The sequence below is a fragment of the Coloeus monedula genome, assembly GCF_965178545.1.
Source record: "Coloeus monedula genome assembly, chromosome: 3".
Lineage (NCBI taxonomy): Eukaryota > Metazoa > Chordata > Aves > Passeriformes > Corvidae > Coloeus > Coloeus monedula.
The window spans coordinates 87,387,636-87,405,346 of NC_138783.1; the positions used below are offsets into that span (position 1 = coordinate 87,387,636).

Sequence of the window (17,711 nt, forward strand, 5' to 3'; positions counted from 1 at the left end):
GTCCAGAAAAGGGCCCCGATGATGGTTGGGGGCTGGAGCACCTCTCCTTTTCAAGGCAGGCCGAGAGACTTGGGTTTGTTCAGCCTGAAGAAGAGAAGGCTCTGGGGTAACCTTGCGGCACATTCCAGTAACCAAAGGGGGCCTACAAAAGAGCTGGAAAGGACATGAAGTGACAGGATAAGGAGGAATGGCTTCAAAATGACAGAGTGTAGATTTGGATTAGGAAGAGATTCTTGATTGTAAGGGTGGTGAGGAACAGGAACACTGGAACAGGTTGCCCACAGAAGTTGTGGATGCCCCATCCCTTGAAGTGTTGAAGGCCAGATTAAATGTGTCTTTGAGCAACTTGATCTAGTGGAAGGTGTTCCTGGGCATGGCAGCGAACTTACGCGGTGTTTAAGGTCCCTTCCAAGCCAAACCATTTTGTGATTCTGTCAGAGTTTAGGAATGGTATTCTCCAATTTAGTGCTCCCAATAAAACCACACTGCTGCTTGCTTCCCCCTCTCCCCCTTCCCCCTGCGGGTGGCTGGAGAGAATTGGAGGCACAAAAGGCAAAGATCCCAGGTTGAGGTAAGAACAATTTGCTGGAAACAACAATGAGACGAGAAAATGAGCAGTATCAGCAACATACTAATAACAAAACTGTACAAAAGAGTGATTCACAAGCAAAAATGCTCATTGTGGAACTCGCGACCCGACAGTGGCCACACTGCCCCAATCTGAAGAGAAGCCTTCCTCGCTGAAAAAGACTCCCTTCCTGCAACCTCCAGCAATGACATGAGGTGATACAGAATAACCTTTGGGTCGTAGCAAAGCCAGCTCCTCATTACTGCCAAAATTAACCCTGTCCTGGCCAGAACCAGGACAGATTCTATGACAATATCTCACAGCAAATATTTCATCTTTTACCGAAGCATACTCAGGGATAGCTATGGCTAAGGAAGATGAAATGGATCTATAAATCCTTACAAAAACTTCTGCCTCTCATCTCGTCCCAAATTCTGTCTTCAACCCTGTGCTTCCCAATTACACATACCTTCCTACCCAAAACTTGTCACTAAGTCTGTGCTGTATTCTCTTATTTTCTTAAAACAGGAACATATTCCCTAGTTCCCTTATTTTTCTGTAACGTACCACAGCAAACCCAGACTCCAACCCATGTCCCTATGATTCCCTCTTTCCTTACCCCGTACCTCCCAAGGTCCCATATACCAAAGCAGCAGTGTTGCCAACTTTGTGCAACATTATGTCCCAGCTTCTGAATTTGGGTAGCTGGAGATGTTGTAGATTGACTGCAGTTACTGTGCAGTAATTCTGCAGGTACTGTGGATTAGCTGGTGCGTATGGGCATGACACAGTATGTGTCTCTACCACTCAGCAGCCAGTGTTTGTTTAGCAGCTTGAAAGCTAAGTAGTAGCTTAATAGGAAGTGGGGCATAGAGTTCAAACATCTCTGATGTGTTCATAAATGAACTAATGGATACCAGAGATCCACCCAGGTGGCCAAGTGAGGGGAGCACTTCAAACACATCAGTCAGCATCTAGATACATAATGGCCAGGACTGCAGAGAGCAACAGATGGGTAGACAGAAGTTACCATACCCAGTGACATTCCATGCCCTTCTATTATAGATTCATGAGAGTTTTCCTTGTTTAAGGAACAAGACTGTCTCATGTGGCCTATTTCTGTGTAGCACAAGTTCATCAAGTACTGTAAGACAAATATTAGAACAAAAATCAGAGAGTACAAGGCAAGCTCAGGAGACCAGATGTTCTATTTAAAACTGATAGAAAGTCCTTTGGAGAGGACAAAATTCCCTCTAATAGTTTCTTCTCAGAAAACAATTAGTGCCCTGGTGATGATGTCTGTGATGTTTGTATAATAAAGGTCAGTATCATGGGTCTAATCCTATGTTCCTTTGTACAGCCCTTCTATGAGCCTTAAGCTGGTATCACAGAATCACAGAAAATGGTGAGTTGGAAGGTTGCACAAGGGACCCACAGAAGTCCAACTCCTGACCCTCTCCAAGAGTCACACAATGGGCCTGAGAGGATTGTCCAAATGCTTGAACTCTGTTAGGCTTGGTGCTGTGACCACTGCCCTAGGGAGGCTGTTCCAGTGCCCAACCACCATTTGGGTGAGCAGCCTAATATCCAACCTAAACCTCCCCTGACACAACTTCAGGCCATTCCCTTGGGTCCTGTCACCACAGAGAAGAGATCGCTACCTGTCCTTTCTCTTCCCCTCATGAAGAAGTTGTAGACTCCAATGAGGCCTTCTCTCAATCTCCTCTTCTCCAGGCTGAACAGACCAAGTAACTTAAGTTGCTTGTCATAACAGCTTCTCCTCACAGCCTTTCACCATCCTCGTTGCCCTCCATTGGACACCTTCTGATAGTTCAGTATCTTTTCTATACTGCAGTGGCCAAAGCCGCACACAATATTCAAGGTGAGGCCGCCCCAGTGCAGAGCAGAGCGGGACAATCCCCTCCCTTGCCCGGCTGGTGATGCTGTGCCTGGTGCACCCCAGGACATGGCTGGCCTCCTGGCTGCCAGGGCACTGCTGACTCAGATTCAACTTGCCATTGACCAGGACCCCAAGCCCTTTCTTCAGCACTGCTCTCCAGCCTTCTATTCCCCAGTCTGTCTGTACATGGAGTTTTGCCCCATCCCAGGTGCAGAATCTGGCACTTCCCCTTAATGAACTTCATATGGTTGGTGGTTGCCCACCCAGTCCTCTTAATTTTTCAAGGTTTCTCTGCAGGGCCTTCCTGCCTCCAGGGGAGGCAACAGCTGCTCCCAGTAAAGTATCGTCTGTGAACTTATGTGGTACCCTAACATGAAGTGGTACAAAAGTTTAAAGGCAACATAGCACCTTTGGACATATATAATTGGCTCTGAAAAGTACAGTACAGAGAAGGTATATGTGAATGCCTGGTATTTGTTCAAGGAAGCATTCCCTGTGTAATTCTTGGGACACAGAGACAAACTTTTACTCAACGCCTGCAAAAGCCTGTATTCTCTGTAAGAGCCTGATTCTATTGATTCACTTCCATATTTTGCCCCTGTGCCTGATCCCTTGCTGCACTGAACCAAATAGTTGCCTCCAGAGTGAACCCAAGCTACAAAGCAAAGGCCAACTCATTCCAGAGACTATGTGCTATGGACACTGCAGATAGAGGGGGATATAGGGTTGATCTCAAGAGAAATAAGCAAATCTATCAATTCTGCTCTCTTGACTTTTTGCTAGTTAGCCCTAGAAGTTCCTAAATTCAGTCCTTTGAGTGAGGAGAAAAATAATCTCTAGAGTCCTCCCTTGTGGGAAGGACTATAATCACAAGATTATCTTAATTTTTTGTCTTAGGGGACTGTCAGCTTCTTCTCCTCCAGCTGTGCTTTAAAACAAATTATTGATCTTCAGAAGGACATTTGGCCGCAGGGTTTCAGGCTCTCCCAGGGAATGTATTTCCCTTTGGTTAGTGATAGCCACTTTTCTATTCAGTGTGCTTAATCTTCAAGATCACCAGACATCTGACATCAATGCACACTCACTTCACAGTTTAGAGGAATAGCATTGAAAACTGCATGACACTAACCTACTAAACATACAAAATATCTGTTACACAATCTCCTAGGGTATTACTTCAGTTCCCTGGAGTGACACTGCTTACACTGACAGCTTGGTTTGGAGTTATGTTGTCTTTATTTCTGTCTCTTCAGGTAAAAGAGGATGTGCTTTATTATATGGCAGCATTTTTATTTCGTCCTTTATTCTGCCTGTATTTTAGTGATTACTTATAAACTGATGGTATAATTATGGAATCAAAGAAAATAGTAATGGAGGAGACCTAATAGAATGACTTGCCTTGAAATGTAGACTTGTTCCACAAATCAGTGTTTTCAGCAACCTGTGATTTGCAATTCCCATAAAATTTCCAGCAGAAATACAGATCCTGCAGTTTATTGTGAATTCAGGCAGACTGACAATAAATTTGCTTTTTTTTCCAGATTCCCAAAATAGTGCTCTGTAATATATTTTCAGGTGCTATGTCCATAAATAACTTGATATAAGGTTGATGTAGATATTTTGTAGATATTTTATTAGTGTCCAGTTTGTTGCTAAAAAAATGCTGCTCTCCCTCCTTCTTCCTTCCAAAAATTCACATACCTCTCTGTCTGTCATTGCTCACCTCACTTCTTTCTATGTAACTAGCCTACTGCTCCAAATTAGTCATCTCAAATTCCACTTATATATTGTCCTTTCCTGAAATAGGTAGCTAAAATAGATGGGATAAACTGCTCTAGAAAGGTGCCTGTCTCTCCCCATCTACTAAAGGGAGGCCCAACAGGACTAACATCAAGCAACTGCTTAACTCTTAGAAATTTAAAACTGTGGGAGATGTCTTTCACCTTTTGTATGAACACTGTTCCTGTTGCACGTCAGTTTGGTCTTCATGGAAGAGATGTTCAGTACAGCTACCCTGGCTTCCATTAAGCTACATTAACTCATGGCAGTGGTGCCAGACTCCCTTGTTAGCTGTTCCCCCACTCTTATGAAGGAAATAATTGTAACAGAATAATAATGCATCAAGTTTTAATTTTGCTTTCTTTTGCAGTGATGTCACCTGCAAGACATCTTTTACAAATTTTTAAGCTTCTTCCCACTGATAATTTGCCTTATCAGGGAAATAAAATATAATGTTTGGAGTTGTAAGATATGTGATCTCTTTTCTTTGCGTAGGAATTACGACTGTGCTGACTATGACAACAATCAACACTCACCTGCGAGAGACTTTGCCTAAAATTCCATATGTTAAAGCCATTGACATGTATCTCATGGGCTGCTTTGTATTTGTCTTCTTGGCCTTACTAGAATACGCCTTTGTCAACTACATTTTCTTTGGAAAAGGCCCTCAAAGGCAGAAAAAACTTGCAGAAAAAACAGCAAAGGCAAACAATGATCGCTCAAGGTTTGAAGGCAATCGGGTAGGTTTCTTTAATCTATATATTCTCTCTATTTTTACATTGCAAGGACTATCAGTATGAAAAATACCAAAAAGGCTTGCCTAAAAACATCACCATCTGGTGACACCCAACCACATCTTTTTGTGGACAAACTCGGGCATTTTCATTTTCAGGAACTGACATAGAGGAATATTGTTGCTGCCTGTTCTAAGCTTCCCCTCCCCCTCCCAAAGACATGTGCTCCTGCCCATGTGCTCCGAGCTCCTTTGTTCTAAGCACGGGCAAAGCCAAATGTAACTCAGACTCTTCAGCAGTGTCTGATTGGCCGCTCACCCCGGGTCCGCCCCCAGTCCGCCCCTTTCCCCTTCTCCGAATAAAAGATGGTCGAGGGGAGGCTCTGCTCTCTCTCAGCTCAGCAACTTTCCTGTGAACATCTCTGGTTGTCTGTCTCGTTTGAAAGCTTCTAACTGTAGGGAATTGAGCGGGCAGGGAGCTATATTTCTCCCTCTTTGCTTCTGCTGATGGTATTTGCTCTGCAGCTGATTCAGGTACCGATTTTAGAGCTACTAAAGTGTTAGATCGTCCGTGCTACCTCTCAAGGCTGCTCGAGGCTTTCTAAGGCATTGAAATACAAGCGCTAGCCAGTATAAAGCTGAAAAGATACCTTCCACAGAATATATGTAGGCATACAGACATGGAAGTGAGTATCATCTGTATGACAAGGGTAAGAGGAAGACAGTGGGAGGGCAGCTAGCTTTAAGACAAAGGCTCAGATCTACAAAGGCATTTATTTGCCTATCAAATACAATCTAACTGTGATTTTAAGTGCCTTTGTACACTGCCTATATAAGCAAATCCAGAATGTGAGCACACTTTTCCTCACTACACTTAGAGCAGATGCATTTACCAGAGAGAACAGATAAAGGATTTGTTCTTCCATGTTAATTAACTGGCCAGCATAGTATGCTGTGTGTGACATTGTCATCTGCTGCTGTTTAAGACCAGCAGAAAACCATAAGTCCTAGAGAAACTTTCAGATTGATTTCTGAAGCATGGTATTGTCAAGGTCTGTGCTGGTTATGCTCCAGCTATTTCCTTGCCTGAAGTACTACTTTATCCAGTGAATACCTCCTTTTTTAATCTTTGGAAGAAAAATTCAAGGTATTCAGCAGTATCTGACATTAACTGTCAGTTTGAATATAACATCTTTCTTCTTTTTACTAAAATGCTCCCAGTGAGGGTTTTTCATTCAGTTTTGTTGAGTAAGACTGCTTTTTTTCTATCAGCTATAAATTAGAAGAGTTCACAGTGACAAAACTACTACCTGTTCATCAAAACCAGTATCATAAAAGTAATTTCAAGCTATATTTGTTTATCCTAATGATTCTGTCTGCTATAGCAAATGTAATGCAGAACTATACCTAATTATCACCACTCATATATGTGAAACAATTCTGAACCAATAAACACATTTTTGCCCAGTATATTATGAAACCAGATTCTCATCACAGTTGGCAGCACTACTTAGAACTAAGATATCAGGACAAAAGAATTCTCTTTACTGGAAAAATAAATAGTCATAATAATATAAAAATACAGATGGGGAAATAAAAGAGTATCTGAATTGAAAGCCATGGAGAAGATTTTAACTGCAAGAGGTAATGCAGATGTACGCACTAAGGTTTAGTTCTCCTGCTGGAAGCCATCTGGTGAATCTCATCCATTTAAATGATTTACATAACTCAGTACAAGACTTGTTAATGGGTCCAATACTACCCCATGTCTGACAGTTCTTCTATCTTGAGATCAATTTGCCCACATTGTCAAAATAATCATTAGTACCTTAACTAATGAAAATGTGTATTTTCATACCCAGTTCATGCCATTTCTCTATCCTGGATCTGCTCATACCATATAGCAATCTTTTTTTCTGGCTTTTGACATAAAATGTTCTCTTTTGTTTCTGAAGCATATCATGAATGGTTCTGATTCTTCTGCTGGTTTAATATCAACCATGCATGAATGAAAAATTTCTTCACAGGAAGGGTTGTCAAACATCGGAACAGGATGCCCAGGGAAGTGGTTGAATCCCTGTCCCTGGAGATACTTAAAAGACATGCAGATGTGGCAGTTAGAGACATGATTGTAGTGTGGTGGGGGGGTGGTCTCTTCTCCCATGTAGCAAGAGACAGAATGAGAGGAAGTGGCCTCAAGTTGCACTAGGGGAGGATTGGATTCTATATTAGGAAACATTTTTTCACAGAAAAGGAAGTCAGGCATTGGAACAGGCTGCCCAGGGAAGTGGTGGAATCACCATCACTGGAAGTGTTCAAAAGTCATGTGGATGCAGCATGTGGGGACATGCTTGAGTGGTGAACATGGTGCTGGGTTAACAGTGGGACTCAATGACCTTAGGGGACCTCTTAACCTAAGAGATTCTATGATTCTCTCAAATAAGGATACAAATTCAGCATACCAGAGTTTAAAGAGTGTGTTACTTTGTCCCTTGGAGTCCCAGGTGTGAAAGGGAACTCTGTATGCTTTGTAGAACCATATATATTCATATTGACTGTGAATATTAGCTGTTCAAATGACACAGGATAAATAATATGGTATGGTCCCTTTCTGTGCAGAAAACATTTTGTCCCCAGGCCTCAGCTGGAGAATTCAGCAGATCTTTGTAGCATGGATTCAGTGCCTTCAGAGAAGCAGTGCCAGCATGCAACAGAAACAGACAGAAACATTAGGTAGAGCTAATTGGAAATCTTTCTTTGAAACAAAACAAAGATGGAAGATTCAGTGGATGTAGGATTTAATTTCTCATTTGATAAACACTGGCAAACGCGAAGCATAGGGAATTGATCAGAACAGGCAAGAGGTCCCACGGATTTCAAGATTCACATCTCGGGGAAAATACATCTAACAGATGTACTTTGGGCAAAGTTTACTATGGCTTTGAGACACCACAGCCTTGAAGCAGGAAAATGAAAACAGTTTCTATGTTCTGGGTCATGTCCACTATTTACCATGCTCTGCAGATATCCATGGATGCAGCAGGACTGGGGTCATGCTAGAGTTTTTATTATACTTTCTATGGAAGACAGTACCGAAAAGCTCTGCAACCTTGGTTCTGACCTCTTCAGGGATAGTAAAGAGTAATTAACTTCCAATCTCTCCTTTGGTGGCTCTTGAAAATCATTGAATCTGATGGAAATAACAGTTGCTTGCTTCTTGCTTTAGAGTTGGGACTCAGGTTCTGGATGTTTTGGGAGAGGCTCACACAGCGTACACCAATACTGCACAGTAAAGGAGGCTTAGAGACATACGTGGAGACTACTTTGTGCCAGTTCAATGAAATTATTGGTTTTGTGGTTTTGCTGAGGCTTCAGTCTTCCATGGAGTGTAATTCCATTCAGAAAGGGGAGGTTTCTAATCCTGGGAAATACTTCCAATCTCATGTGATTTGGGGGTGAGTGACATTTTTAAAGAAAGGAAGAATGGCAAAAGCAGGCAGCTCACTTTGCACTTATCACCACTATTCAATGACTGTCAAATGTATGCTGTGCTGGAAAGGAGATTGAAAAATGTTCACATATAAAACTGGAAGAAGGAATTATTATTAGTTTATTTCTGACTACTATTTTGGGTTGCTCTGTTGTTGTTTTGTTTTAGTAATTGAATTTGCTTGTTTATGAACCATGTGCATAAGCTCCATGTCACTGATTAAAAATACTAGCTCAGGGTGCTAGAAAAACAAAACAAAACGAGACATAAACCAAACTGAACCAAATAAAAAAGTAAACATTATTGAATTTATTGCCAACATCAGATACTGTAACATGTGGGTGTAGTGACTGAACAACTTGGTGCCGTATCAGGTCCAGCCAGAGTCAGGAGGGGCTGTGGTGCTGTGGAAATCACTTGTGTTGGGAGGCAGCACTAGCAGACAAGGGGCAGCTCAACACACTGCCTGGTACTCAGACCCTGAGTTCAGGCCTTGCTTTTATGGTTCCCAAGACTGGCAGTGCTGCTGAGACAGTGTCTTTCTCTCAGGCAAAGGGAACAAGAGAAGGCAGTGGGAAAATGGCATGTTATTTTCACTCAGAAGTGTTTTAGCCCATGGAAACCGGTAGAAACATAATGGATACTACTATAGTAGTCTATTTTTTACACATCAGAGAACTGAAGTCTGGAGTGCAAGCTATCAGGCTTGGTTATAAACACTCCTCTTATAGTAACAAAAGGGCTTTTCATGCTTTCTTAGTCTTATTGGACTGTAGAGCAGGGGAGTTTTAATAAAAAAAAGTTCTAGACCACAAAATCCACAGATGTGGGTATGTTTGTGTTTTATTTGATAATTGCTTTGCAAAGCAGTTACTCTTCATGCTCAGTAACTCTTCTTCATAATGAATGCATTTGCATTGTTCTGCATCAGAAGTTATGGGTTTGAAAAGCCAAAACTGGCACAGCCACCCCCCTTTTGGTGCTGCTGCTATGGATATGTCTCTCCAGTGCCAGGCTTTTAGGTACTTGTCTCTGAGTTAATCCTGGTACCATACCAGTAGGGCTTGCTGTCCAGCTCTGTCCGTGTGTTGAAACCAATGAGCCAAATAGCTTCAGGTGTAAGGGAAAGAAGAGCTCTTGCAGCATGGAATTGGCCCAGCCAGTGTCCTCACGTTGCAGAGGTGACAAAGAAAAGCAGTGGGGAGAGAAAAACTCTGCACTGTATTCTCCTGTGTAGCCCTGCTGAAGGTGGCATGATGGCTAAAGCATGTCTGACTAAATTGAATCTCTGGAAAAGGTTTCAGAAGATTCAGAGCTGGTGATGAGATGAAACCTGAGTGAGCCTTTATGAGTGACTCATCTGTGGATCAGCAGCTGACTACAAAGAAAATTTCACACTTAGCCGTCTCTTCTTTTGACTGCTTTTGCATCACATATTAATTCAGAAAATGCACTGTAAATAGTATTCCTCACTGAACTGTTCCAGCCTATCACAGTAAACCGTAGTTACTGAGACCAAATAGGATGCTGCTTTTTTGTGTGTATAACTGATCTTCATGCACATTCCCATTTGGGATTGAAAACTCTTTTGAAAACCTTGACACTCTGCTTCATATCTGAGGGCAAGCTCTAGGATAAAGGAAGAAATTAATTTTGATTTTTCATAAAATATGGCTTCGTATATGGTATTGATACCTAAATTAAAGTTCTCTGATTGTGGACAAACTCAGAAAAGAATAGGTGGTCTCTAAAAATGTTTCCTTTGAAAATTGATCCCTGTTGTTATGAATCAAATCCATTTCTCCTGTTTGTGTTGGCAAATCCAGGCTTCATTTGTAGCTCTCAGCTTTCAGGTTTGCTACATAAATTGTTTCTTTTTAATAAGGCTCAGATACAGCCTAATTTACAGCTAAATCAGCATGAGAGAGCTTTAAGGCAATCCTGTTCTCACTTCTTGTTCACTCTTGTGCTAGAAGCTACTTGTATAATCAGATGGTTAGCATGTGTTTTGAACATTGCTCCTTCTGGGCCAATCCACAGAGGTTATGTGATATGTTAAATTCCCCTGCTAAAAACATTGCTTTTTGGTTCAGACTGGCAATTTATGTTTTCAGTTCGGTGAGACCAAAAGTTCAGTCCTAGAGTATCAATCAGGAGGGTAACTATCACACAATCTCATTAAAGCGTCAAACCCCTAATGGCTGTCAGACATGTGGGAAGAGCTTTCTCTGACAAGAATAATGCATAACCCTTTATAAAAGGGCCCTTCTCATCAGGCAGTGTCTGCATGTATTTTTAGCTCTGGAGATTCCTGGCTCAAACCCCCGCTCTTGGCCAAGGCAGCAGTTACCCACCAGGCATTGCTGAGAATAGAGGCTCAGGCCACTTAGATCTACTTAGCAGTTTTGTTAATTGCAGCAACCCTTCTCATAAGTGGGATTTTATTCTGAAAATTAATATCTTGGCTTCCGTGGCAAAATTATCACTCAGTTTAAATTGGGAAGTACGAGAATAGCAAAACTGGCAGTATTCTCCTGTGCATCTTCATGTTTCCTAGGTACTTTTTTCAGTGCTGTTTTGAACAGTGGGATATTTTTGAAATATGAATGTGATGAGTAGGTACCAAATTTTGAAATATATCTGTCAAGGGTGATAAGCACAGCTCTCGTGGGAAGAACTGTCATCCTGTAGCTCATGGTGGGGACATTCATTGTGCACTGAGAGACTCATACATGTACTAATTTTGTTTTGCAGCCACTTTGGACAAGTATGAATCATGCAAATCCTGAGACAGTAAGAAGGATTTTATGTGCAATTCATAGTACAGCTCAGAGACTGTAATAATCCAGACAATGTGAAATACAGGGCAAAGGGACACTATGCATTTGTTTCCTTTTCTTCCCCCATTGATATACATCAAGGTTAATTGTCAAACTTCATTATTACTTGATAGACAGTGATAATAATATGGAAATTCCTAATTAGTTTGCTTCTTCATACTTTCCTGGTTTTTCAAGGACTTTCCATCTTCCCAGTTCTGCTGGGTATCCTGGGCTCATCTACTAAGCTGATATAACATAATTATCTCTTTTTTTTTTTTTTTTTTGTGCTTATTAATTAATATAAACATATTTAGATGGCAGTGAGAGAAGTATCAACTTTTAGACTCAGGGAGAACACTCAATACTATAATTTTTGTCTTGCATTTTTAAATATTTTTTTAAATATTCAAAGCATAATGGGGTCAATGAATTTAGCTTCAAGCCCAGATAAAACGTAAGGCCTGATTGCATATTGTTCTACATGTTGGAAAGCCATTTATGCGTAAGTGAAGAAGGTGAAAGAGGCAGACACTGATCTCTCTGGTGACCAGTGACAGGACCCAAGGGAATGGCCTGCAGCTGTGTCAGGGAGGGCTTAGGGTGGATATTAGAAAAAGGTTCTTCACCCAGTGGGTGGTTGAGCAGGGACAGGCTCCCCAGCAAAGTGGTCACAGCCCCAAGCCTGACTGGGCTCAAGAAGGGTTTGGACAATGCTCTTGGGCACATGGTGTGGCACTTGGGGACGGTGCTGTGCAGGGCGGGAGTCAGACAAGACAATCCTTGTGGGTCCCTTCCAACTCAGAATATTTTTTGACTCTGTATGTACCTGAATACTAATTTTGATGCAAAATAATGCAAGACTAACTACAGAGACAGAGCTTTTCATTATGTTATTTAAACCCCCTATTTGCATTTATATTGCTTCACATGATGGGAAGTGTTTACACGGTATTTAAAAATTTGGGCTTGATGAACAACTAAACATACCTATGGGGTTTGAGCAAAATGCTTCCTCTTTTTGAACAAAATGCTTCCTCTTTTTCTTTTTGTGTAGTAGAGTGTAAGACTCACTCCTTAAAATTTATGGAATATTAAGCAGGGAACTGAATGAGCTTGAAATAATTCCAACTCTACCTAATAATAAATCAAGCCTTATCATAGTTTCCTGGCCCTAGTAAAGTGCTTTCAAACTGGTATTAAAGTTGAAGTTTTCAAAAAAATATTGGGGAAAAATATTCAGTAGCAGTTGCTATATCTTGTTTCTTAAAAATAGAATAGCTAGCATCTAAACGAGCCTGGATTCTGGGTAGAATTAAGAAGCAGACTCAGCACTTCCCAGATACAATAGGGCACTGAAGTTTTGGACCTAGAACATACAGTACAAGTTGAGTCCACTGGTGACATGGTGTTCCTCCGAGAGCAAGGAGCAGGTTCTTTGTGAACGTTATCGTAGTTCTCCTGCTTCTGGCTTCAGTTAGGTGAGTGACAGTCATTTTTGTGTAATGACATTAGGCTGCTGGAGTATTTAAACTTTTCACTCGTACTGTAATATGTATCATTCAGAAATGACATGTAATATGTATCGTTCTTCATTTTGAAGGTGAACCTTCAAAAGTGAATCTGCTTCTCAAAATGGACTTATGTGAGCCTCAGTCACTTCACCTTGGTGCAGGAGCTGTAGTTACTCAGAGGTGGGAGGGATGGAGTTTAATAAAAATTGATTCTGAAATAAGAGCACTAGTTTTGCATATTGGTATCCATGCTGATTCAGCAGGGAATTCATGATTTGGTACTCAGCTGTTTTTATCTGTTTTGATGAGTTCACTGGGAAACACTCCAAAGAAACAATCAACCCTTGCTTGTGTTGGGAAGGAGATACGAGAACCAACCATGAAGACCACAGTGAAGAAATGGGAAGGAATGGCTTCAGGTGGAGCCACAGTAGGCAGATAGAAGGCCGCAAAGAAAATGGAAGCGCAGGGTTGGCAGAGAAGTAAAAAAAGAGAAATATTTTCGTTAAAGAAGGATGGTAAGAAGTGAGGGGAAATTGGCCAAATCCACGGTGTCATCTCTGATTTATAACAGCATTTGAGTGTAAAGCCTGGTATTAGCATTTTGGGGAGAATTTCCAGTGCACAGAATGGCATTTTTGAGCCAGGTGATAGAATTCTATTCTAAGGGTCTTAAGGCTTAAAACTAAAGTTGCATCAAAGACTTTGGCCTTGTTTGTCATATGTAGCCATGACTGTCTGTAATCCAGTCAGCTACTTTTTTAAATCTATATTTTTAAATGTTACCTGGGGTAACATTTTCCCTGGAGCCACTGAGCAACACTCATGTTCATTCATGGAGGATTTTGCCTTCCCTGTATATTCAGGCAAACATGAGGTGACTTGCACAGGATACCCTGCCATTATTGGTTTGCTTCTTTATTCGTTGAGAGAGCGTGTGTAACCTTGTCAAAGTAATTTAAATCATTGCTGAAATGGTTCCAAAGTCATGTTTATGTGCAAGTACTTTTTAACATGCTGCATGCATTAAGTATTCATACTTTAAGACACCACCTTAAGATTGTCACAAAGTATTAGCATATAGTGCTCTAATGTTGTCGAGGGCTTAGGTGGTTTATTCAAAACCTCTGAAGGAATCAATTTGAGAGAATAAATCTCAAGAGTATCTGTGGACCAGAGGCTTATTTAGCTTCTGCAGACCCCTTCTTCTCTTCATCTGCTCCTTCTCATATTTGTCATGCAAGCCTGTTGCTCCATTACAAAGAGATGCATTTCAAAAGTGTCTTTCCAAATACGTTTCATTTGACATTTTGAGAAAAATGCACACTGTCATGCAGCTTCATAGGACATAATGGTATCTTCAGAAAAAGAATTTACACAGAAGTTGCAACTTTCTTGACCACCTTTCTGGTTTGATTTTCAGATGCAGTGATAAACAGTGAAAAGTTAACACATCAAAGGCAGAAGCCATGTTAAGGTGGCACGGGAAGTTGGCAGAAAAGGTGAAGAAGGCTATGCTATGCAAGGAAATAATAGGAGTAAAATTAACTCCTTGATCAGGAGAAGGCTGAATGAGTAGGTGTACCCTCCATCATACAAGCTTTCAACTGACAGCTCACAAAGTCCAGGCTCAGTACAGAAGGAAAAAGTACTCAGAATGGGCTGATGTCTGTGTATATGTAGGTGGCAGACAGAATCAGGAGAGATCAGGAAGTCCTGAGAGAAAGAGTGGTTGGCATCTGTGGTAGTGGAAGGAAAAGGAGTTGGGATGGCAGGGCTCTCAGGGTGAAGCCCACCAAAATGGTCACTGCTGTGACATTTTTAATAAGCTGAAGGATGTTTCTCAAAGCCTAGGAGGAGATGGGAAAGGAGATGACATTTGATGCCATGGAGGTCTGGATGAGAGATTTTAGGTTTAAGCTTCGTAAGGAAAAACCTGGTTGTTGAGATACTTTAATATTACATAAAAAAATATCCTGAACATAATTTGTACTCTTAGTGAGGAAAAAAAAAAAGAATAGAAGAAACTGAATCAGTTCTTTTCAGAGACCACCATAAGTAGTGATGATATCCATGACTGTATTTTACACTTGCGTTACAGAGACTGCTCAACAGCACAAACTCCTTTCTACAAAGCTCAAGATCTTACTTTTGTACCCAAAGGGTTTCTGCCACAGAGAAAATAAATTCTTAATCACCACTGAGGCTTCTCCATGCCATTATTTTTGTTCATGTTGTTTATTTTTATTTATAGGCACTCATCAGCATATTGTGCCATTGCCTACAGCAGCAGGATTTGTTAGATACCTTAGGATTTTTTTCCTACTTGCCTGTATATCATTCATAGTATTTTATATTCTTTTTTTGTATTTGCAAGCAGCTTGGCAGAGCGTTACTGATATACTATCATAATGGTCTTCCCTGAGAAGAGAGAAGCTGAAGCATCAATAATTGATGAAAGAAATATCCATTTCACAACATTTTAATACAAATGAAAAAAGTTAAATGCATATGGACAGGCACATAGCTGCGCATACTTTTAATCCATCACACAGAGCTTACAAAGGGCATGGTATCAGATGACTGTGCAAACTTCAGAAGGCTGTGACAATAGTCTGTTTTTACAGCCACTTTTAAACTGATGCTTCTAGAATGAGATATTCAACTGCTACACAGTTCACACAGCTAGATCATGTGGCAGGTTAGAAAAATGTATTAATTGCGTGATGAATTATGGATGAATAAATTGCATGTATAAAACTGGAAATTATCCTGTATTCCATGATTCACTATTTCTGACATAGAGAACTAAATTCTCTTGAACAGAGTCACACGTGTGTTAACTGTATGAAAATACCCAGCATAGAACATTTATTTTATTTTCAGCCATCTTTTTTCTTGCCTCAAAACTGGAAGAAAATTGGGAGTTGATCCCTGCATTACCTGTATTGACTGCATATCCTCCAGCATGTAGGGCCTGGGGCATGGGGGATGTGCTGCCCCACCAACAAAACTAGCAAATACTGACTCAGACAGCACTGCTTGGAACTTCTCATCAGTGCCACTCATGGGAACTCTTTAAGTGTTTCTGAACTGAAGGACTCATACACAACTCTGTGCTGCTCCTCTTTTGCCACTCAGGACTGGAGAGTCTGGCCCAGATTTTAAGACTCTAAATGATCAGGACCTTTTTCTCTATTACTGAAAATGGCATTGCATTGCTCTGTACTTGTGAATTTATATGGGGTTTTGATGATTTTTGTATGGAAGGTCTCTGTTATATGGCTGACCAGGGACCTGTATTTTGTCTATCAGGGTGATGCCCAGTCCTTGACTGAGTACAGTTTTTCTGTTAACACAAACTTTGACCTTGCTGTAGTTGCAGTTGCTATTAAATTAGCAAAGTATTATTAATCCTAAACCAAAATATCTACATAGAAATCACTGTCAAGTTTCTCTCAACAAAAGTATTGACTTTGTTAGCATGATAAATATAGTTTGTGCTAAACACTGGTCACTGCCTCTGGAATAGGGAGGTGGAAGGGAAGAGTGCCACCTATTTCCTCAGTTCAGCAGCTTTTTGTCTATGCCTTAAGTTCCTTGGTTTTCAAGATCCATCACTCAGACAGAAAATCCCTGCAGTTAAGTATTGCCATGATTGGAAAACTGTGCAAATGACTTTGGAAGGAAAGCTTTAGGAGATAAGTTGTAAATAAGCTCTGGGATTATAAAATGCAGAGTTCAGCACTCCAGAACTGCTCTTGTGATTTTAGCAGACTTCAGAGGCACTTTTTTTACCTGGTTTTAGATCTCAGATAGGAAATAAAAAAGCTAATCCAGTTTAATTTAATTTTCTGCTGTAGCAGAGAGAGGACCCATCCCTTACCCTCTCTCCCTCTATTGCCAGCAATGCAGAGGTTTCACTGAACTACACCACCCTTTAAAATGTGGCTGGTTTAGAGGGAGAAGAAAATGGTAGAGTTTGCTGAGTACAGTTTTGTACTGGATGTTTGGTAGTATGGTGATAACACTGTTTGTGAAAGTATTTAAGTACATGCCTAATTTTAGGCAGCTGAATAGTGCCATTTCTAAGATTATCACATGCTTAAAATTAATAGATTATTTTTTTCAGATATGTATGGGTTTGGAGATTTACATACACCCACATTCTGCTCATTGATGTCAAGTCTTTTGAAAGAATTTATGTTTCTATTTTTGCCCCCTAGGTGGACACCCATGGAAACATCCTGCTAACATCACTTGAAATTCACAACGAGATGGCAAGCAACGAGGTCACCACCAGCGTTACGGAAGCCCGAAATTCAACTATATCGTTTGACAACTCAGGAATCCAGTACAGAAAACAAAGCTCACATCGTGAAAGCCTCGGAAGGCGTTCGTCAGAAAGAACAGGCCCCCATAGCAAGAGGGGCCATTTACGAAGAAGGTCTTCACAGCTGAAAATAAAAATCCCCAATCTAACGGATGTGAATGCCATCGACAGATGGTCAAGAATGGTGTTTCCATTCACATTTTCTCTTTTCAACTTAATTTACTGGCTATACTATGTTAACTGAGTGACTGAGGTTTTTTTAAAGGACTTCAATTATAACAAGTGAAGTACTACTTGCCTGCAGAGTTTATATATATATATATTTATATATATATTTATATATAAAAAAATATATATATGAACTTTTACTATGTAGACCATACTCATGTATGTGTGAATACATGTAGCAAAGAATTGTGTGTACTTTAAAGCACATACTGCAAAGCAAAAGTATATGTATGCACACACACATGAACACATTCATTCTGAGGTTATGGACACTTTAACATAGAATTCACTTCAGAGGAACCTTTTAAATTGAAAAGCAGGTGTCATCAAAGCAGCAAGCCTTGAGA

The 17,711-nt window shown here is 40.7% G+C and overlaps 1 protein-coding gene across 2 annotated transcripts in view; it reads left to right on the top strand.

Moving 5' to 3' along the window:
- The window catches only part of GABRB3 (gamma-aminobutyric acid type A receptor subunit beta3), a gene marked incomplete at both ends in the record, with an annotated part of 196,129 nt that extends 178,749 nt beyond the window's left edge, over positions 1 to 17,380 (top strand). For both annotated transcript variants that reach the window (XM_082278672.1, XM_082278671.1), the window contains 2 exons: positions 4,743 to 4,987; positions 17,030 to 17,380. In XM_082278672.1, the coding sequence (XP_082134798.1) occupies positions 4,743 to 4,987; positions 17,030 to 17,380 (596 nt within the window). The remainder of the gene's footprint in view (positions 1 to 4,742; positions 4,988 to 17,029) is intronic.
- Positions 17,381 to 17,711: the final 331 nt, after the last annotated feature.